This window comes from Athene cunicularia, assembly GCF_003259725.1.
Source record: "Athene cunicularia isolate RWA chromosome 8 unlocalized genomic scaffold, athCun1 chr8_part1, whole genome shotgun sequence".
Taxonomy (NCBI): Eukaryota; Metazoa; Chordata; class Aves; order Strigiformes; family Strigidae; genus Athene; species Athene cunicularia.
This window is the reverse complement of record NW_020799109.1, coordinates 30,458,031-30,479,982: the sequence shown is the minus strand read 5'-3', so window position 1 is coordinate 30,479,982 and position 21,952 is coordinate 30,458,031. Positions and strand designations below refer to the sequence as shown.

At 35.3% G+C, this 21,952-nt stretch overlaps 2 protein-coding genes across 9 annotated transcripts in view; one reads left to right on the top strand and one right to left on the bottom strand.

Annotated features, from left to right (window-relative positions):
- RALGPS2 (Ral GEF with PH domain and SH3 binding motif 2) overlaps positions 1–21,952 on the top strand; it is a 124,692-nt gene that overhangs the window by 66,561 nt on the left and 36,179 nt on the right. The window lies entirely within an intron of this gene.
- On the bottom strand, positions 1,155–20,576 carry ANGPTL1 (angiopoietin like 1). The gene is made up of 5 exons (XM_026853474.1): positions 20,216–20,576; positions 12,853–13,710; positions 7,694–7,887; positions 5,154–5,424; positions 1,155–4,148 (listed from the first exon to the last, which is right to left on the bottom strand). The coding sequence occupies exons 1-5, from the start codon at positions 20,229–20,231 to the stop codon at positions 3,961–3,963; spliced, it is 1,527 nt and encodes a 508-aa protein (XP_026709275.1). The 5' UTR covers positions 20,232–20,576; the 3' UTR covers positions 1,155–3,960.

Here is a 21,952-nt window from a genome sequence, read left to right as displayed (position 1 = left end):
TCTCATTTGATCGAAGCTTTAATCTCCAGTAAGACCTGAGTAGATTTGCAGGAATTATTTCCTTTCCAAGGCATTTTTCCTAATGTAAGAGTCATATGGAGCAGAAGCAACTTAAGTTCCTTCATTCACTTACAGTTTTAAGCTGACGAGTTATAGGTTATAATTCCTGAAAGAATCTTTTTCTGCTATGACTTCTGGTATAAAATCGTATGCAGGAGTAGTACTGCTCCTGGTTTAAAATATGTAGCAAAGTCTACCTAAAAGTCTGCACTTTGAAATTGTGGTCATGGCATGTGCCAGGGAGGGGGATTAATCATAAGGTCCATTTCCTCTCACTGTAAAAGAAGGGGTAGGGCTTTCTTCACTATTGGTGCAGAAGTCTGCAGTTACTGTGCTCCCTTAAAATGCTCTTTAGAAGAATGTAGAGAATCAAGCCTGCCACGCAGTTACCTTTGCCATTTTAAATCCCCTCCAGACAAATATTGGCAGTGGTAGTGAAGGACCCTTTTGGAAGGTCATAGGCAAAGTGAGCCTATAAAGCAATTTCAGCTTCGATTTCAAGGATGAAAGTTTTACCCTTCAGAGGTTACTAGAGATTTACCCTTATGCAACCAAACATCCAATGTGAGTGTGGAATTTTTTTAATTGCCATCTTAGCATTATAAGCTAAAGTTCAAATACTTTTTTTTCTGTAGTCTTTGCATTGTGAATGGAGTCATAGAAATACAGGTTTCTTTTCTTATTACCACTGTGGACAAGATAAAGATGTCTTTACACATTTAACTAGGGGGGCAGGAATAAAAATATTTTCCAGTTCCTTGCACTAATAAGTATGATGTGATTCCAGATTTCTTGAAATGCAAGTGAGAGCAGCACATCACCAGTGTGGACTCACTAACTTAAATGTGATTGTCGAGCCATGCAACACTAATAAAAATGTTCAGCAGTAGGCCCTCATCATGTGATGTGGGATGTGTTGTCACTGTTGCATCACCTGGCCAACTAAAGTAGCCAAAACAAATGGGAGCTGTACATGTGATATTTTATCTTGGAATAAAAACCCAGTCTCTAAGGGAGTCTCATCCTGGAGTTCTGTTCAATTTGAGATAGCACAATGAAACAATTGAGCCGTATTTGAGAAGTAAGATTTTTATTTAACTAAGCAGGTACTACCTTGTGAAATGTTTCCTTATAGCTGTCTTTCAGGAATTATATCCAGAAACAGAGAAGCTGAAAACAGGTTATTGAAGTATTCATCTGATGAGTATTCAGTTACTTGAGTGATAATGCTTGCAATAGACTTTAGAAATACATGTGAAAACTGTTTCAGGTTTAGTACAGGTTCAACTTCTTCAATGTCTGCTTGGATAAATTTGGACTGATAGTACGAGAATAGTGAAAGCTCTATCTTCCAGACATACTGCTTCTGAACATCCAGTGCAATGAGTTTGAGGCTTGCTACAGCCTCTTTTGAAAAACTTCTCTAGAAAAAGTGAGAGAAAACATTGAACTTTTAAAGTCATTTACCCTGCTTAGAAAATTCAACCCAAAAGCTAAGAACTGATAGCATTTGAAAGTACTATTGTACACCATATGAACCAACCTGAAAGAGAGATGCTCTGCTTTTCCTCCTCGTGATCTTAAATTGGCAACTTAATTTTAAGTCTTTCCTTTCAGAGGCACAGCATTTGTACTCTGAGCTTTCCATTTTGTAATAATGTTCAGTTAATGTCATCCTGTAGCCTTAAACTGGGGAAGACTCACTTTTTAGATGTCTAATATGTAAGATTTAATTTAAAGGCTGAGTGCAAGCTAATTTTTACTTAGGGGCTTCTGCAAAGTACATCTTTCACTGACTGTGCTGAATAAACAAACGCTGTTTTTGTAGCAGGCAAGAGATTCTTGTGGTAAGATAAGATCTCTTCCAAGGAGAGGAAATCTGTTGGTTGAACAAACTAAAGCTGTCAGAAGTGTTCATTAAAGGAACGTTTTTGGAGGGCATTTTCAGCTTTTAAATTTACCTGAATTCCTCTTCTATCCAGCTACCATAGAAAAAAAAATAATAGACTATAGATAGTCTGAATTTTAAGCATTTTTAATTAAAAAGCATTTTATAGAACACTCAATGAGGTCTGTACAATATTTGTAACAAACAAATATTCCTTATATGAAGAACAATTTCAGAATTGTAATCGTAAACATGTGCTAGTTAAAATTCTTGGAATTTGGGAATGGAATATGCTGGGATTTATTCTCCACCAACCCTGCCAACCCCAATTAAATGTTGGAACTTGTTGCCCTTGATGTCTGACCAAAGATGTAACTACAACCCTTGTTGCCATGTGTTATCCATGAAGCTTTATCTACTTTAGAGAATACATTTTGAAAGCAGAATGCTGTTTTTCTTTCCTCTGAATTAGAAATGAGGTTTTGAATAACAATTGACATAGACTAATTTAACATAACAATATTAGATTATTCTTTTTGCTATTAGGGTTTCTTATGTTAAATAGGGGCAAAGTTCCTTAAAATCCTGAAGGCACATAGGAATTGGCAAATAGGTTGGGTACAGTTCAGAACAGTGTATTTTGTTTTTATGTAATATCGAATTAAATTAGGTAAACTGTGTGGCTAAGTACAATTATTAAATAATTTTATATACTAGGAAGAAAGCTTTAGTTTTGGAGACTGGTGCCTAAAGTGAACATTTTGTTGCTTCTGATTTTGAAAGCATCTTGTTTTGATGCAGTAAGTTGGCTTCTGTTAAAGATTGGAAAAGTATTTTCTAATCAATCTCTTAAATACCAGATTTCCACTGAAATTATGTAATCCAGAATGTAGAAAATTTAATATAGACATATCAAAAGTTATATATATGTAGGGGAAGGGAATTGTGTATATCATAAGAACAGTCTAATGGGGTGGCAGGCAGAGTACACTCAGGGCTGATTTCTAATGTTTTTTTACTATGTCAGCAGGAAGCTGTGGTGGAGGAAAACTTGTCATATTCAGAGACTGTCCTTCTCTAGTATGTGTGAACACTTGTTCAGACCTCATCACTCCTAATTGGAGTGGAGGTGGGTCTCCAAGTGTCAAGTCGTGATTTTAATATCAGGGCTTTTCATTTTGCCATTTAAGTTCAAAGTATCCTTTTGTTTAATTAGGATGTTTGAATATGGAGGTTGAAAGTTAAAAAAGTATCAAGCAATTTGATTGTTTTAAGTTTACCAATAACTTCATACAATTATTTTTCTTAGTTTAGGAAAATATTGCCTAAATGTTTTACAGAAGGTAGGATATGCAGTTCTTCAGGAATTCTCTACAGCACTAAAAATTTTTATATTTTATTTTTAATTTACTGCTTCATTTTGAAATAATTATTTGTTGCAAAAGTGTGTCTCTGCTGGCAAAGCTAGAATGTCTTCCATTTTTTCTATAGCTTCTTGGAGTAAATCTTACAGTAATGTGAGGTCAGATTTTCATTGAAAGTAATACCAATGTTTTTAAATAATTGTTAAATAACTAATCCATTTTCACATTAAAGCAAGACAATGTCATTTCACATATTTACATTAAAGGGTTGAGCTAACCTGAAAAAGCATAAGCTTTTTAAGTGGAAAAGCTTATAACTTGTCATATATCTGGAAATTTTTACCAGCTCTAATGACTGTTTCATAAAGTATGTTGGACTTGAACAAAGATAAATATGCTTTGCAAGCACAAACATCTGCTTTTGTGTATGTGTGTTTAAAAAAACCCACTGTCTGTCACAGTAGAAAAGGTTTCTAAAAAAATGAGAGGGCAACACAATGGGGGGGGGAAGACAGGAAAATTGTAGACCTGCTTTTTGCAGGGGCAGATTGTGCAAAATGATGATTAAGAAGTAATATTTTATTTTTCTGGAACTCAAGCACTGAGAAGTTTATATACGATCACTTGAGCTCTGTGAGATTTTCCTCCTCAGTCTATAGGTCTGATCATCATTTGAACTGCTTTCAAGGAGTAGGAGCCTCCCCGGTACTCAGCCCAAAATATTCCATCCTGATACTTGCTCCTGTAGTGGCCTCCTCTGTACCACACCCCATTAAGGTTGGAGTGGGCACACGCATTGTACCACCAGCCGCCTTTGTGAAAATGAGCACAGTTTCCTGTGGAACAGAAAGAAATGGGTGAACTTCAACACTGGAGAAATGGAGATTAGCAAACACTTTCATTTTCTGGTTTATTCTTAGAGGGAACTTTGAAGTACTTCATAGCCTGTTGTAGTCATATCAATTACTGCTTCTACCTAAATTATAAATTCTGTTGTAACAGCAACCATTGCCTGGAGTGGGGATTATTGGCACGGTATTTAATGTGACAGCTGAAAACTAAGATCGGCTCTTCTCAGACTACCAGCAGTGCTTGTCCATGAGCTAACGTTCAAGGAACTCGGATTATGTACTGTTTAGAAATACTTCAGTGGAAGCAATGTGAGTTGATACAGTCCCAAGCAGTGTGCGGGGCCACAGTTCCACAAAGAGTTGCTTGTAACTTGAGTGTTTACTGTTACAGGCTTGCTTAAGAGTTTGCAAGATTTGTCCAGCTTTATGGTTATTGACAGCTGAGAAAAAGCAGTTAAAGTATTACACTCCCCAACTTTTCTTCTACTGCTAAGGCTTTAAGGGGGAAAGCTGGAAGAAGAACATGGAAATGAACAAAAAAATGTCCTTTAAGGAGAATGAAACAAAATGCTCTGCCCATTTGTCAAGATTGGTACATAACTAAGCCCTTGCACAGTTGCAGTTCCTTTCATGTTCAGAGGCTTTAATTCCTGGTAATTATTGTTGTGTGGCCACAGCAGTACTCTGAGAGATCACCTGGGTAGGTATTCTGACTGCGGACAATCATATGCAAGTGATAAGGGTGTCACTGAGCTAAATATAAAGGTTGCTCAAGTGTGTCTGCAATGTGGGTAATAGAATTTGAATTTCTGAATGGTGCAGGGGCTTGAAGGGGTCCCTGTCAACATGATTGTTATCATTATCAGTTTGAAGCATCTTTCAATAGAGTTTTATCGGAATTTACATACTTTTGTACTATATTCTTTTTTAAAAGATGGTATCACTAATGGAATCAGTGTTCACTTTTCGCATACATAGTAGTTTCCTTACCTGAATACATATCCCTGTCTCTGTCCAGTGTTGTAAATTGCTTTCCATTATGCCATATCATGGAGTCGCCTGCGTTTCCTTGGTATGTTCCTAAGCGTATCCTGTAGAATTCACTTTCAGGCTCCAGGCGAAAACTGCTGTATTCTGCATAGACTTTTTTATTGCTCCAGTCCTCTAACTCAATCAAAAGTCTGTAATTATCCTGATTGGTAAGCATGTAAATATTTTCTAGTCCAAGCCAGTACTCTCCATCAATGTTTCCAAATCCTTTCTGTACAAAAGATCAGAAGGTGATGTTAGCTTCATTTTTCTTGTTTGTCAAAACGCTTATCAGCAGGAGTATTAAAAACCAGTGAAACTTGGGACTGAAAGTCTTTAACATTCGAATAACTGCTCAGCCCGTGCATTTAAATGCTTTATTTTGTGGCACATGGCCATTTACTCAGTTGGACTGCTAGCTGCATAAGGTACTTCCAGAATCAGTAAAGATGGCAACACTGTCTGTTTTCTGTGATGCTCTAATTTTTTTAAGATTAAGTGAGAGAGAACAGGGAAACTGAAAATATTTCTTGAGAAATCTAAGGGGATCTGTAAGAATGTATGAATAATGACATTTAAGGGGCTATATTTCTAGGTTGGAACAGATTTATGGATCAACATTCTCAGTGTTCAAGGTAAATTTTTATTGCCTTTTTAATGCAACTCATGTTGGGTTTTTTATGTAAATTTAATCACAGAATTCATCTGTGCTCTTTACTAGATTTCTTAGAAATGAAATAATAAGTCTTTCCTTTCAAATCATAGACTACAAGTAGGTAGGTGTGAAGTCATATTTCATATCTGCTGTCTCCTGTCCCTGAGTAAACCAGTGTTGTTAATGTTTGGTGTTGCAGCTAAAGCAGGTATGTCACCCCACCATAGCTATCTGTTACACTTCCTAGTTTGAGGTCTTCCTACTTCCTTATGAAGCCATTGATTATGTAGGACCTACATTTGATTTCCTGCTTTGAAGCACTTTCTGTGGAAGTTTCTCTTGAGGAGATAAACAGTCTAGGCCCCAAACTCAAGCTGCAGTTTCACAAGTGGCTTAAGTTTATCTAGCATCATGCAGCTGCCAAAAATGGTAGCAGTGCTTTCCTCCTGGCTTATGGCCACATTTGCAATACTTCCCTTGTGTCAACACTGTGTCTGTGCAGCCACACAGAGGTTGGGGAAAGAATTAGAAATGTGGGCATCTCTGTTGTTGATACAGGCTTTATTTTAAAGCTAGTCACAGTGGTGTAACTTCAAGTATCTGAAGTTAGGTAATAGGAATACCATCTTCAGCTACTGCAATTTAATGGGAAATCTCTCAGGGGCAGATTTGCCCAAGCTTGAGCCATTATAAGACACCAGTTAAACACTTTCTACATTTTATTGCAGTTATGTTCAGAATCTTTATAAGACCCTCCATAACTGCCTTACAACATTTACCAAAAAAATGCAACCCAAAAACCAACTGCCTGCTTTTCTGAAAAGTAAAGACTCTGTAACTGCTACTAAGGAATGATTAACATTTGAATCATTAAATTCCACAAATGCAAAAAGTGAAAATCCTCATAGTAATTTTTTGTCATTTCCTTTGTATATATGAATTTTTAGATTACTAATTGAGTTAAATGTGCCTCAGCTCTTCAGATACAATGCACTTGGCAATTATGGATTAATTTCAAATGAGCACAGCATCATAGGGGAAAGCCATGTACTATAGATATGAAGTCAGAACATCATTATTATTATTATTATTATTATTTAAAAACCCAACCAAACGGATTTTCAAATCTCCTGTCTAGCATGTAATTACTCCAAAGCATCATGCATTTGTTATCCTAAGTGTTATGCCCGCTAGTGCATAATATCACAATAATGTACAAGAATGTGAGTCCCTTCGTCAGCCCTACATCTTCAGATTTGTAACCTAATTTTAAAGGTAGAAATTATTTCCTTTAATTCATTATTAGGAATTTTTTAAAGTTGAGACTCTGATCCTGCTAATCTATTGATGTGCTTAAATGAATAATTCCACTGTCTGAGATTGCTTATTCATAAGGGAGACAATTAAGCTTTTCAAGTAATTACAGTAGTTCTCAGTGCATTAATAAAAATCATGTGTTTAGTTAGGTCTTTGTAACAAATGACTTCCCAATCACTGTCTAGAATAATACGCCTCCCCAGTTGTTGTGTTGTGCATTAGAAATGCAGCCTATTTCAGACAATAAATTCATACAAAGTTAAGTAATCCACTGAGTGAAATAGGACATTCCCACTGAAATATGTTTGCCTCTGAGGGATGACCACACTTCCAAATTGTCTTTGTTAGTAAAATTAATTTCACTGTCTAAATTAAGCAGCTGTCTTTTTTCCAACTCCTCAGTGTTTATCGTTCAGTACAACCATTTGCAATGAAGAATTGCATTGGAGATTGCACCATCTTGATTGCAATGAGTTATGTCACTGCCACACTGGAAGGAAGCAGCTGATTTTCGCATTCCAGAATTTACCTTGTAACTATCCCAGTTCCTGAAAAAGTTGACAGACCCATCTGTCCTCTTCTGAAGAACTGCCCATCCTCCAGGGTCCAGGCTGTTCTCACACCATAGTTGCATTGGCTCATTACTATTTTCAGGTTTGATCATATAAATCCCACTGTTGGAATGCCCAGCTTCCTTGGCTTGTTGGCAGTCTTTGAATGGACCTTTTTGAAAAGAAATACTGTAAGCATTCAAGCTTGGCTACGCAGTGCACATTGTTGAAGAATATTTTGTAATGGTAATGGAAGTCAGTAATTCAATTAAGGTAAACTTACCATGGAAAACAGTGTCAAAAGTTAGTGTCATAGATTAATTGTGTGTATAGAAAGAAACATGTAAATATCCGAGGTAGATATAGATAGATATGTATGTATTTTTAAGCAAAAACTTCATATTGCTAAACAGATAATAGACTTTGGTTACCAACACCCAATTTTTAATTTTGTCAACTGTGTCAAAGATTTATACTCTTACCCTTGATATTCCAGAAGTGCATTATAATTTTCATTATTTTCTCCTGTACCAGTGTTGTTATCGTGCACCCATTTAAAGCTGGTGGGAGTTTAAAACAAAACAAAGCCAAGGCACCCTAACAACCCATACAGACACCTGAATACTTAAGTAGTGCGAGAGCTGCTATAAGAAATATTTAGGTGAATTTAATGAAAGAGCATTCTTATACTGCATAACTTTTTTGCCTTTATGTACTTATCCAGTTCTGGAATCAGCCTGTTTACTGTGGATAGGAATCTTATAAGTTTCATGTGTCATCCTGGTGGAATACATGTAGATGGATACTGATAAAGAAAATATGCAAGTACTGGAGAAGGACTTTTGAGGAGCTGAAAGGGCTCACATAGTTGTTTTCACGGCTATGATTCTACAAAAAAAAGCTATTGCTGTTCAGTGTTGCTTGAAAGCTCCATTTTAGACCATGGAATAGTGGTTTTACAAATATTATGGAAGAGCATCTGGTTATTCTGTAAGAAGCATGCAACTTATACACTTCTGGAAACTTTACCTAGTTTGCCTTTCAGTTTTTGGTAATATTGTTCTCTACTTAGAAAAGGATTAATGTTTATGTATCATTACTTGAGTTGATATAGAGAGACTGGTTATTTACTAGTGAAAAGCAGGCTGTGTTCTTGATGGCTAGTTAGTGGTGGATGCCCTAAATGTATTTGAAAAATCATATTCAATAAATATCAAAATAAATTACCTACAGCTTTCTTCTCATTTTAAAAGGTTCTTTTTCTCCAGTTGACATGGAAGTTCAGAGAAAACTAATCAGTCACAGAAGAAGCTAATGTGCAGAGAAACACAGGAGACAGTTGTTGAGGCTATTCTTTAATCAAAAGTAGAGGTTGAGTGGAAGTGACCTTTATTGCAGATTAAGGTTGCATGACAAAAGCAAATTGGAAGTCTTGCTTTTTTTAGGTTTTAAAGTAGTAGCTGCTGGTTGGGTAAGTGTGTAATTAGCAAGAAATCTGAAAGCGTTTCATATTAATTAAAGTAAAAAGCTTGCGTATCTAATGAAGGTGACTACTTGGAGCTTCTGACTGCGACAGTGCTACCAGAATGCTGCAAACCCTGAGCCATCGTTGTAAGTACTGCAATGTACTGTACTATCAGTATTTGATGATGGTTTTGTCATTCTTGCAGTGCATGCAATAATATCTTCAGAAAGAAATACTGTAGCTTCAGTATATGAGTGCTTTTCCATGTTGATTTTGCACATTGCAAAATTCGGCCACTGGAGAGATAAGTTCCTGGGCTAAATTGGATCTCACTTCCTTTCCTTGAACTAGCTGAAGTAAATTTGGGCACTGTATAACTGAACAGGGAGGTTGTTCTAAAGTGTTATTGTAAAGTAATTATTGCATTAGAAAAAGTGTAAACAGACGAGTAGTATTTTTTGTAATCTTAATTGAATATTAAGAATAGCTCAATGTAAATCTACTATGTATTAATTTCACATGACTTCTACTGAAGGAGGAATTGAGGACTCATTTTTCCATGGGAGACCCAAGCAGATGTTTGGAGTGGTTTTAAGTAGCTTTCAAGGCAGACATAATTCTCTTAGCTTGTTTATATAATACACTTTGATCACTTCTGAAATTCAGCTGGCATTGTCACAGGATGCAACTTGTCTGCTTTTTGATGCTCAAATTCATCTATGTGTTTATCAAAAGTTAATGTTGTAGTAGAGGTGACAGACTTCTGTTCTTAGTATAAAGAGATCCAACAAATCCAGTAATTTCTGATGCATAACCTTGAATCTTTGAGAAGTAAATTCTTTGTTATATATAATTATTTTAAGTTCACAGTGTAAGAACTGTTCCATTGCTTGTTTGGTGGAAATGCTGAGATTTGTGAAACAGTGTAAGATTTTTCCATAGTGCTGGTGTGAGTGGAAGCTCTGGCTAATGAAAAAAGCATAATTGTTCTGCTTAAAATCTTGTTATCTATGTAAGGAGTAAGTATCTCGTGCATGTCTAGTCTTTTGTAACAGTCTGTGTACAGTAAGTTGCCAAGACAGTTGTAAGTTAGAAATACTCTGAGAAGATGATCTGTTAAGTATTTCACTTCTAAATTGTGATTTAGGTGTATAATTTAGTACAGATCATATTCTATTGTAAATTAGATGTAGTAGAGAAGGAAAGTGATAAAGTATTTTAAGTTGGAAGCTTCAAACAATGGCTGAACTCTATTTTGAAATGCTAAATGTTATCTTGAGCAGATGATGTAATTGTGTGAGCTTCATATAGAGGGTATTTTGGGTAGTAGTAGAGGGGAATTCCAAAATGAAGTTGTGGATAATTTTTTTTAAAGTTACATTGTTAAATGAGAGGTATTGGGGAAGGGTGTGAGTGTGTGTGTGTGTGTGTCTGTTTACTTGAAGCTACTGTTTGCAACATAGTGGTAGTAAAATTTGGAGACACTGGTTATTATTCCAAGGATTAAGATAATTGTAAAAACTGTAAGTCACATGACCACTGTTCTTCTGCAATTTTTAGAGCTATTTTAATGCAAATTAACCAAAAGACTCTTCAGAAATATAATCTCATCTTTGTACCCCATGTATTTTGAATTTTACTCTCCACCCACAATATTAAGATGCACATTGATCCTTCTGTAAACTTCTATTGCATGCAAGTATTTGTTAGGTACAATTTCACCAGATACAGTAGGAGAAAGCTCCTACTTGTCTCTCCTGTTTATTCTGGCATAATCAAGTCTTGGACAGGCCTATTTCTAAATTTGTTTCTAAATCTGTTTGGATTTCATTCATTTTTATTTGACATCTTTATACATTATAAACAGCCATCATCTTTTAACTAGAAAGCTCATTTTTTGATGACATACACAATTCTGTTTCTGTGCACCATTAAATATGCTTACCTTAATCTTAAAAATCAGAGATAATAACTGGGCATTGTGTTGCAGTTTAGAAATTTTGGCTTTGATGATTGATGCTCTACCAGCTTTAGCAATTTTCACCCCTCATTTTCCCAAGGTGCTGCAAGAAACACTTAATCTTCAAACTCAAGAATCTAGTATTAAATAAAGGAAGTTGAATAATGTTAAAATAAATTCCTTAATATTTTTTTGTGTTCCCTTGCAAAAATAGATTCAAATTGAAATGTTAGCAGTAAAGGGCCTAGTGAAAATGCTGGTAGATAATTTAGAGGAAAATATTTAGTGTTCTTGCTTCATTTTGTGTGTATAGCAGGCATATACCGAGAGAAAACTCATAACAAAACCTTGACACATGGGTTTTCTGGAAAACAGGAAGTTGCCATTTTTTTAGAATCATACTTTTGCTGTCTGACTAGACATAAATGTAATGCTTTTTTATTGGCCATTTCCTTTGTGTCATGATGTGTGTGTGATTTAAATTCTTATGACATCTGGCATTTTACTTGGGCTTGTGCCTGAATTTTCTGCAGACCCTGAATAAAAATAGTAGTTCTTTACATCAGTAGCTAGTTGTTTGTAATGCTGTAGAACAGTCACAAATAAATGTTTGGCTTCATCTTAGAAACCAAGTTGAACTTCCAACTGTGACTAAAGGCAATTTGAAAGCAAAAAAACCCAGCAACACAAACACCAAAATAAAAAACCCCAACCAAACCCTTTTGCTGTGCAAACTAATAGAAGCCAAGAGCAAGCACTTGAATGGATGTCTGAGAAAAACGTCCTGTTTTTATAAATCCTTAATTATTTTTTTATCGCAGCTCCATCAAAATTTTAATAAAGTGAGAATCATGATAGAATTCAGGGCAGCTCAGAGGTAGTTAATTTTCTTGTCACTAGTTTTGTTTCTAGTGATAAATGAATTTATCTAATGACCTGAAGAATGTAACACACAAGTGTTTGGGATAATGTCCCAAATGTATTTTCATAATATTTATGGTATTAGTCTAACTTGCCGTGCCCTAATGACATCAGTTAACTGGGAATGTAGTTACTCATCTTAAATTTTCATAGCTGAGTGTATATAATTGGTTCCAGACTTGATTCAATTATCCTTTCAAACTTATCTTGCTCTCTTGAAGATTTCACCCAAACACTTAGAGACTTATTGCATGGCTGTGTTGGTGGATTTAGATGTTCATTTTAAAGCAGCTCAGAATAGGAGTAAAATTATTCTAGGAGGAGTAACGTCTGGCAAATGTGTATGTGTAAGTATAAAGGACAACTACTTAAAATTAAGATGAATTAGCTTCTCTTACCATTGCTGGTTACTATAATGTGTAGCTGGTAGGCATCTTCAAAGAAACAGGGCTAAAGACTAGAAAGTATATGCTAATACTGAATTTTTGTGCCCATAACTCAAACCCAGCTGGGGACAGAAACCTCAGTGCTTTGTAACTCAAAAGGCATAAATTCTTCAGATTGACTTTTTGAGTGTCAACTCTTTCAACAAATTCCTCTTATGCAGCTATAGCTTAAGAACTAGACTATTTGGTGAACTAAACCTTTCCCTGGAGGTGAGGGGAGAAGATCAGGAGCAAGTGCTAGCTGTACCAGATACTTCAAATTCTTCATTCTGTTTCTATAGCCTGGACAGTTTCCCTCTAAAACAGAGAAATCTCAGGGTAGATAAACAGTGATAGGTAACTCACCTTCATTAATTAAAGCCAGTGGTGGTACTCTGAAAGGACTCTTTGTAGGAGAAGTAGCTGGATCGGGTGGCGGCCTTACATCTCTGTCTTTTGGGTAACCTGGATCTCGCTGTATCTCGTTCCCTCCCAGGAGAAGGGGAGTGTATGGCTGGCTGTTAGGAATGTGCTGTGGCACGACTTGAACAAGAGGTGGAGACCCATGGGTATCCTGTCGTGTGAAGATTCTCAAGCACTGCTCTTCCAGCAGCGAAATAGTCACAGACTGATTATTTACAAGATCAGTTAGTGCTGCGTATTTTACTTCAAGTTCCTTGTATTTTGTTGCCATCTTCAACATTTCTGTTGTAACATTAAGGACTTTGTTTTCCAACTGGGAAAGCTCAAGTGAGTTATCACGCTTTCGAATTATCTCATGCAGGAGTTGCATATAGAGTTGGGTGACCCGCGAGTTCATGTTACGACTTTCTTTCCTGAGTAGTTTTACTTCATTCACAATGTTTCCATCCACATCCACAACCAATTGCAAAATGTCAATCTCCCGCTTTTGCTTGGACAGCACGTCCTTCAAGTTCTCTATGTCCATTCTTGTGACTTCGTCTTTTCTGTTACCAGTACCCGGACCGTTAGTATTCACACAAATTGGCCCTGTGATTTTTTGTTCTGGAACCAGGAATGTGTAACCACATTTCTTGCCTTCCTCTCCACTGTCAGCTGAACGAGGGTGCCTCCGTTGGGATGTTTTATTAGGCGTAGATTGTTCTGTACAGCGCCCGATAGATAACAGCAGGAACAACAATACACCCAAAGTCCATTTAAATATCTTCATTTTAAAGCAAGTATGATGACTGTCAGAAGAGACTATTAAACAGATGAAAGATAAAATAATTAGAGCCATAGTAAAGGCTCCTGTACTGCTTAAACTGCCTAAACTGATGGATTTGCCATGCTTATGTGTATGTAAACAAGCCTTTGGAATCTTACTTGGAGATAGATTCCATTAGATTAGCTGCAAAGAATAGCTTTCTCTTTTGAGCAGCAAACCCTAAAATTTAGGTACTGGATTTAGTAGAGAAGTTGTAACAGATAAATTTTCAGAAACAATGTTCTGCTTAGATTATGTATTATGCTTGTATTATAAATTTGACTGCTTAGATCTATACTCACTGCAATTAAATGCACAAGGTTGTAGAACATATAGTGGTTACAGAATCTTCATGGAAGGGAGGTGGAGACAGTGATAGTATTTTCAAATATACTTAGATAAAATTTGGAATTTGAGTTATATAATCCTTTCTGGTCCTCTTTTAGCTTTATATATGTAGATATAGATAATTTTTTAAATACTGTCTACATAACTATTCATATACACATACATTTTTAAAATTTAAATATACGCAGATATAGTAGATTTGAAAAATACATATCTAAGACTATTTTTGGACATTAGTCTTAGACAGGAGATTAATGCAAGATAATTGCCTTAAACATTGAAAATTACGTATTCGAGTAATTTTATATTTGTAAGGAAAGCCTGTAATACTTAGTTTGCTCTGCGTGTATGTCCCTACTTAGTTGTCTTTTGAGATGAACATTTAAATTCATTGTCATGATATTTTTGTATCTTTGAGAACATTTTTTTATCCAAAATAACACTGAAGTATTGTGTATGTTATCACTATAAATATACTGCAGTGTATCGTTCGCCTTCTAATGAAAATAACACGTTTCTTTTAACTTTGAGTAAACAATTAAAATGCAGTGATAAAGATCCAAGAATGTTGTTAGAGAAACCTGGGATTTATTTTTAAAATATTTGAGATGGTAAACAAAGGTAGCAAATCAGGAAAAAGCCCTCATTTTTGATGTTTCATTTGCTTTGTCAAGCAGATCACTTTTCTTATCTCAGCTGTTAATCTGACTTTTCTTTCCAGACTACTATTTGTGGTTGTACAAGGCCTTGTACAGTGGCCTTTGTATAGCTATTAAGAGAAATAAAGTAAAACCAAAGAAAATTAATTTCCATGCTGTTCCTGCCAAGTTCAAGTTTAAGTGCATTTGGCAACCCTGGAAGAGTCATCCTGAAGGAGGTGCAGATCTGTGCTGCTTCCTTTATATTTACATTTACAAATGATAAGGTGACTCTTCCCAGTTTTGCTACTGGCTTTACTATTATTGCTGAAGATGATTTCTGCTCGAACTTAGTAAATATATCAAGTCTTTATTTTTGGGCTTCTCTAATAGCAGTGGTTACAAACTTCAAACTATGCTCTACATGCAGTCAGGAATTATATCTAGGAATCTTGATCAAATGTTCCACTGTTGCCTAAAAAATAACTTATTGTTTGGCTGACAGTTGTATTGCAAGCCTTGCTTCTGTGATGGGAAGAAAACATTTGGTTTTAACACAGAGTGAAAATCATTTCTTGCCCTACATAAATGGAGGGAATACATAAAATTTTAAGAAAGTTTGTATTCAAAAAACTTACCTCTGTATGTTTTACTGTTAGTATGTAGCAATGGGTAATTTGGTGTCTACTAGTGAATATGTTTTCAAAACCATCTTGATTAAACATTTTATTAATACTTCTGTGCTGAAAGTGTAAGTTCTGTTTAAAAAAAATTGTATGTATTTAAAATATTAATCACTTGAACGGTGTTCAGAGTTGGAAGTTCATTAAGTTAATTTTTCTCATGAAAATGTGTCCCATACATGAGAAACAGGTCTGTGGGTGGTTTCTAACTTGATAAGGATGAACTGACCTAGTTGACTGAGACCTCTTAACATCTCCTAAATTATTTTTCAGTACTTTTATGTTCACTGTTTGCAGATGCAGGGCAAGTGACTTCATGGCATATGGTTAAGGATGAAGCCATAGTACAAGTCCAGTATTTTACTATTTTCACAGTATATAATAGCTACTTCATAGTCCAAAAAGGTGAATAACACTTTAGTTCTTGGTAGTTTTTAAAGACCCTATACAGTTACTTAAATAATGAATGGCTGGGGGTTTTCCCCCCAGCAGCACGTTTTTCCCCTGAAATACTTTAAAACTTAAATGAATCTTTCAAACCCAAACTTTTTGCAATGCAGTCCATTTTCTGACCATGTATTCTGTTTCAATCTCCTTTGCTTATTTCTTTTAATATTATATGTGTTCATTTTGAAGGTCTACACTTAATGTGTTAAAGTTAGAAGTTCTGTCAGACCATAAAATGAATTAAATGGTATGATACAACATAACCAAATGTAGCAGCTACCTAAGATTATGCCCTGGAACTTTGAAATAATTCAAATGTCTTCTATTAAACTGAGACATTCAGATAAGTAGGGATGAGTGCCTTCGCAGAATCTACCTGGTGGGGAACGTACATGCTTCCATGGAAATTTTGATGTTGAAATAATTAAATGTCTTATGATGTTGCTTGGCATGTTTGAGCAGCTTAATGCCTAACTTGTTATACAAGAATAGGTTCCGAGTAAGATATTTACTTGGAGTTTTAATCAGCTTAGAAGGAAATGAAAATACTGTTTCAGAAATTTCCTGATGTTCTGGGCAAGCAGCTTAAAAAAATATAAACTGTTTATCCAAAATATTACAGAATGATGGTCTAATATAAAGTACCGCAACCCAACAAATATTAGAGTTCTGAAATAGTTTTAGGGTGTTTTAATCACACACGTTATGCCACGGATTCCCAGGTTTTGATGTCTAGGTAGTGTCATAACTGCTATGTGATAAAGTGGTTGAGGCTCAGGAATCAGTTTAGACAGAACTCAAACCTTTTCTGCAAATACAGAGTTGCTTGTAATGAGCAGGGCTGCTGAGATACCTGAAAGCAGACCTTGAAAAATAAGCAAGAGAGATCATGATAACAGATACTATTGCTTTAAAATGTTATTTAATTCTTCATGGATAGTCATGTTCTTTTTAATTAGAATAGACTTTCATTTCACTTGTTTCTGTATCACCCAGATTTGGGTCTCAGATTTCTGTTGAAGTTGCATTACATATAATCTGGCATGCTAATGTTTTATTGCTTCTGCAGTAGAAAATGTGCAACTATTCATAGCAACACAAACTTAATCATCATCAGAAATACTCAAGGGGTATGCTTAGGGCTTCAATACCATTTTACATTTAATGTCATTCCTTTTCTTCTGGTTTCTTTCTTTTTGCAGATTGATGCCCGTGCAAAAAAACTCCCAACCAAACTGTTTCCAAAATTTGATTTATTACTTTTAAAAATGTTTAAAGGAACAAAACTCTAATGTAAAAGAGCAAAATATACCAGTAACTACTCTTTTTAACTTTCACTGAGAAGCTATTATGTGGGCTGTGTTACCCCCAAAAATATTGTATCACAAATATTAGAGTTGCAGGGATGAAGAAATGTGGAAGCTAGTATATATTTGGTGTTTTTTAAATTTATACACACAAACTATTTGTTCTTTGTATTCTGTGACTCTCACATTTGGCAGGATGTACAATTTAGAGACCAACAACACAAAATAGAAGCTGTTCTTTCAGAGCTCACGAAGACTGCTTCTCCCTGGGCAGTGTAGATTGTTACAATTGAATGTAATGCAAGTGTTGCAGGTAAATGTGAATATAGGATTCCCTTTGTATGGAAAGCACAGTATCAGTACATATCTTTATTCAGAATATTTATTAAAAGAGCAGGGTCAAATGACAAATACCAACCATGTCCTTTCTTATAAACCTTCATTTATAAATATGTAAAACGGGAAGAGAAACAGACAGGGGTTTTTTTAGAAAGTAAATTATAATAAAGATTCTCTGAACACAGTACTAGTTAATCTGAAAGCTTTGTTATTGATATTATGTGTACCTCCTTTTATGTTAAGCTTTGCCCAAGCAGCTAAAGTCAATAAAACCATCTATGTTCCCCTATCTTTACATAGAGTAAGTAGAGATTTTTCTGGATTTTTTAGCTAAAACTGGGTCCATAACATTAGAAATAATACTGATGTGGGGAAAAGATTCTTACTATAGGAGGAGAAATGTTCACATAGATTTTTTTTTTTTTATTATTTTATATCTGTGTACTTCAGTAAGTTACTTTCCACTATATAAACAAGTGCTTTTCCAGCAAGTCACTCTGCATCTGCTGAAATAACAGGATTACTTTCAATTGTGTTGACAGGGATCCAGGAATAATACTTTCTTGGGTTTTGTTAGTCAGAAAAATAATGTATTGAGTCGCAGAAATCTACTTGTCCAAGATTAATGGGAATCTTCAGGGGGTTTTGAAGTAGTCCTTGAAAATGTGTCACTCTTAAAAATGATAGATTCTCAGAAACTCTCTGCAGAAGAGATCTGTAAATCTTGGCATAATATAATCTGAAAACAGCAAAATATCATGACATTTCAGATTTTTGGGTTTTTTATGTGAGGGTTACTTTACATTTGTTTGCAGCCATTGTATGCATTTGCACCATTTTAACAGGCAGGTACAATGGAGTGGTACATTTGGGAATGTGTTACTTGGGGGCCCAAGAATTCTCTGTAGAAGAGATACTGAAGACATTAAGCATCTAGTGAGTTTGCTATAGGAAATTTTGCTTCATTCATTGCTGTATACATTTTAAGGACCAGACTAATAGGGCATGTTATGAAAAACAAACTAAGCCCAGTAAAACAATAATTAAGACCTGATAAAACCATGTAGTTACTGGCAAAAGTTTAAAGGTTCAGAATTTCAATTTTTTTAAGTAAATTCCACTAAAACTTTAAATGGTATACTGTTCTGTCATACTTAATATCATTCTTATGGCAACAACAAATACTAGTATTCCATTATTTGTTTTAAAAGAAGCATTTCAAAATTTGAACTCTAAAGTTGGAAGACAGCAAAGGAGAGAGAGCTAAAACCTTGCACATAGCCAGTTTACTACTTTAAAATTATTGACTCAGCTGTTTTCATTTGGGAAAGATTTAGGGATTGTTCTAAGCAGTGTAAATCAAAACCTTGGCTAATCATGAATGAATGGAGACTGGTGTCCAAAGCACACAGTGTAGGCTTCAAATGGGTTTTTTGTTGTTGTTTAGATTGTTCTCTTTAATATGTAAAGAAGCACAAAAAGATAGTAAGAGAAAGGGCTCAAGAACTTGGAAAGAATCCATCTTATTTGTCAAGACTGCTCAGACTTTTTTTCCTCCCATAGCTACTAAATCTTCATTTAATTTGCTTTCTGTAACGCTTTGTCTCTTCTTTTATTATCACCCCCTTCATTCTCTCCTTATGTGTCAGACATTTCTGAAGATTTGTTAATACAAATATGTAACTTAAATTCTTTTCCATTGTTCTGGAATATTTACTGCATTTTAATTTCCAAGTCAGCATGAAGAAAGGCAAAAGTAGAAAATTATGTATTAACAACTTTTTTATTGTTTTTATCTGTACTTCTGCCTTATGTTTGCAAACAGATTTCTTGTTTTAACTGTTGACTTGCAACTGCATCCTTTCCCCTCCCTCCTCCCAAAGAAGAACTGTAACAAAACCCTCTATTTTCCACTTAATATAGTGTAGCCTTGTATGTTTAATTTCATGTTTATGAAACGAATCTTTATTTAGAAACAAACTGCTGTTCAATCGAGGTACAATTTACTTCCCCATCATTCCACGAACTGTTAAGGGAAGGGATTAGTGCCTGTTGCAGCAATGTCTTTGGATTTTCAGCTGCACAATTGTTTGTGCTACAAACTTGATTATATACTGAATCAATGTGTGACTCAGGTTTCTTGGTTGGTTGTACAATTTGGGCTATTTCTACTGCTCAGAAGTACCATAAATAAAAATTTAGTTGAAATGATATACAATGATTTCTGCTTACGGATGTGCATTGATTTACTTGGGACTTTTTACAGTGGTTTTATTGAGGTATCCATTTTCTAGTTCTAGTAATGCTAGGTCTATGCTCTGGTGTTGGGTAAAATCCAGCTTCCCTGAAATCGATAGGTTTTGGTGCTTTTGCTTTCTGGTAGAATCAGAATTTCACATTAATACACAAATACACAAATTACATGCTTAGCAAAGATTCTGGTAGTACTTATTTTCTCTAACTTTAGATAACAATCTACAGAAGATTTACAGTTAAACAACTGAAACTTGTTCATCCTTACAACTGGAATGAGTTACTCTTATGCAGAGTCCTTTTTACTTCTTTCCAAGTTTCCAAAGTCCACCAAATGCCACTAAAGTGAGTTTTATATTTTAGTTGTCAAACTTTTCTCAGGCTGAGAGATTTGTTTCTTCACAATTGTGTGTTGAGGGAGATGGGTGTAAAATTCACAAATAGCTTAAAATTAAACTTGCAAGTAAGAGTAACTTTAAAACTTACCAGGAAAAAAAATCATCCAGCTGTTTGCTTCTGTGGTAGATGGAAAATCCAGAGGTCAAGTTGCTTTTTCTTCCTATATTAATCGGTGCTGTGTATTGTTAATCTTCAGTCGGAGTTGAAAACTGCTTTTGTCTTTCTCTGCTAGATCCAAGCTGTATTGAGGAATTGGATTTCTCCATACGATAACCAAGCTAACTAATCATTAAAAAAGGCAAAAAGTAATGTTCCAGTATGTTATTCCAGAAGAGAGGAGGAAGTGTTTTTTGAAACTGCAGTGTTTTACTCTCACATGCAGAAGTGCACTAACTAGCTACAGCTGACCCGGATTCCATATACATCACTTTTGGACAGTTTTTTTTAAACAAACACACACTCAACTTAGACGTTCAGCCCACCTATGATGTCACCACGAACACACTGAGAGCAGAATAAACTCCTCCTTCGGATTTCCTATCCATACCCTCCAGAAAAGGAGGGGGTAGGGAGGCTGAGAAGTTAGGAACAAGGAAAGATTGTTTGCCAGTAGAAGGGAGGGTACCATATGGCAACAGACTGTGCAAGAGTTCAGCAGGCAATTACAAATCAAACATTTTTACTACGCTGCCTAAAGATGCCTTTCAAGTTACTACAGTACTGGGCTTCATTTAGAAGAAAGATTCTTTCAGGCTGATAAAACTCGATTTGTGTTGCTGGGAATAAAAGGGGCAGCCTGGCTGGATACAACAGGAAAAATGAACCATTTATAGTCTAGAAGAATGTTCAACAGAATGTCGCATTCAATTCTTAATGTCCACTTAATAAGAAACAGTTCCAGTTGTTAAATGCATAAAGTCTCAGATACATGTGGAAAATGTTAAAACTGTGTGTGTGATGGTTTTGGGTAGGTATCAGAATATTTGATAACATCTGACTGGTGTTAGAAGTAGCAAAAGCCACAGAGATTATGCTCTGTGAGGAATGCAGAATACTGTTTTTAGTTCTGTCAATCGTCAGCCAGCACTTAAAGTGCATTCAGTTTGTTTTCATTGATCTTTTTTGTTTCTTCACAAAGGACATGCCAATTACATTTGAAAGAGAATTACCCTAGTATGCTTTCAAAATTATTTTGGACTTCATAGAAATGGACTGAGTAAGTTTAGAAAAAAAAAAAAAAAAAAATATCACTCCTTAATTGAACAAGTCATTCAGAAAGATAATACTACAAATACATTGGTTTATAAAATCCTGCATAATATTTCAGGTGCCTGTTCATAGTGAGTTTCCTTTATTATAATTAGTAAGCATGATTTACTTCTTTCTGTGGAGACTGAGCAAGTTTGGGATTTTTAAGGCTTGTTTGGACATAGCTAATCTAGGTTCGGGACAGTTTATGCAGTCTAGATAGCACAGTCACATTTAATTACTATCTGATGCTTCCAGTTATTCTTTCTGGTTTTTAATAAACTGATTCTAGCAGAATAGAAAATTTAGAAATTTAGTAGTATATCAGGTCATGTGTAATACCTTCTTATTCACTTTTTTATATGTCACCTTTCAACCACAAGTATTTTAATTTGTTTCTGTGTGTGTGCACACACGCGCGTGTATGTGTTGATTTTGGAGTGATGCCCAGAGTTTCCCAACTTGCATTTGAGGACTGTACAGGTTAGGTGCTATACAAACACAACTGCTGTTCTTGTGAGTTTGTATTAATAGTCTTCCACCTGTAAAGCCAAACTTCTTGTTATGATTTTGGTT

Coding starts and splice junctions, on each gene's coding strand:
- ANGPTL1 (XM_026853474.1), bottom strand. Junction 7,888..12,852: donor ACTGGCTTTAATTAATGAAG/GTGAGTTACCTA, acceptor CTTTTCAAAAAG/GTCCATTCAAAGACTGCCAA. Junction 5,425..7,693: donor GGAACTGGGATAGTTACAAG/GTAAATTCTGGA, acceptor TCTTTTGTACAG/AAAGGATTTGGAAACATTGA.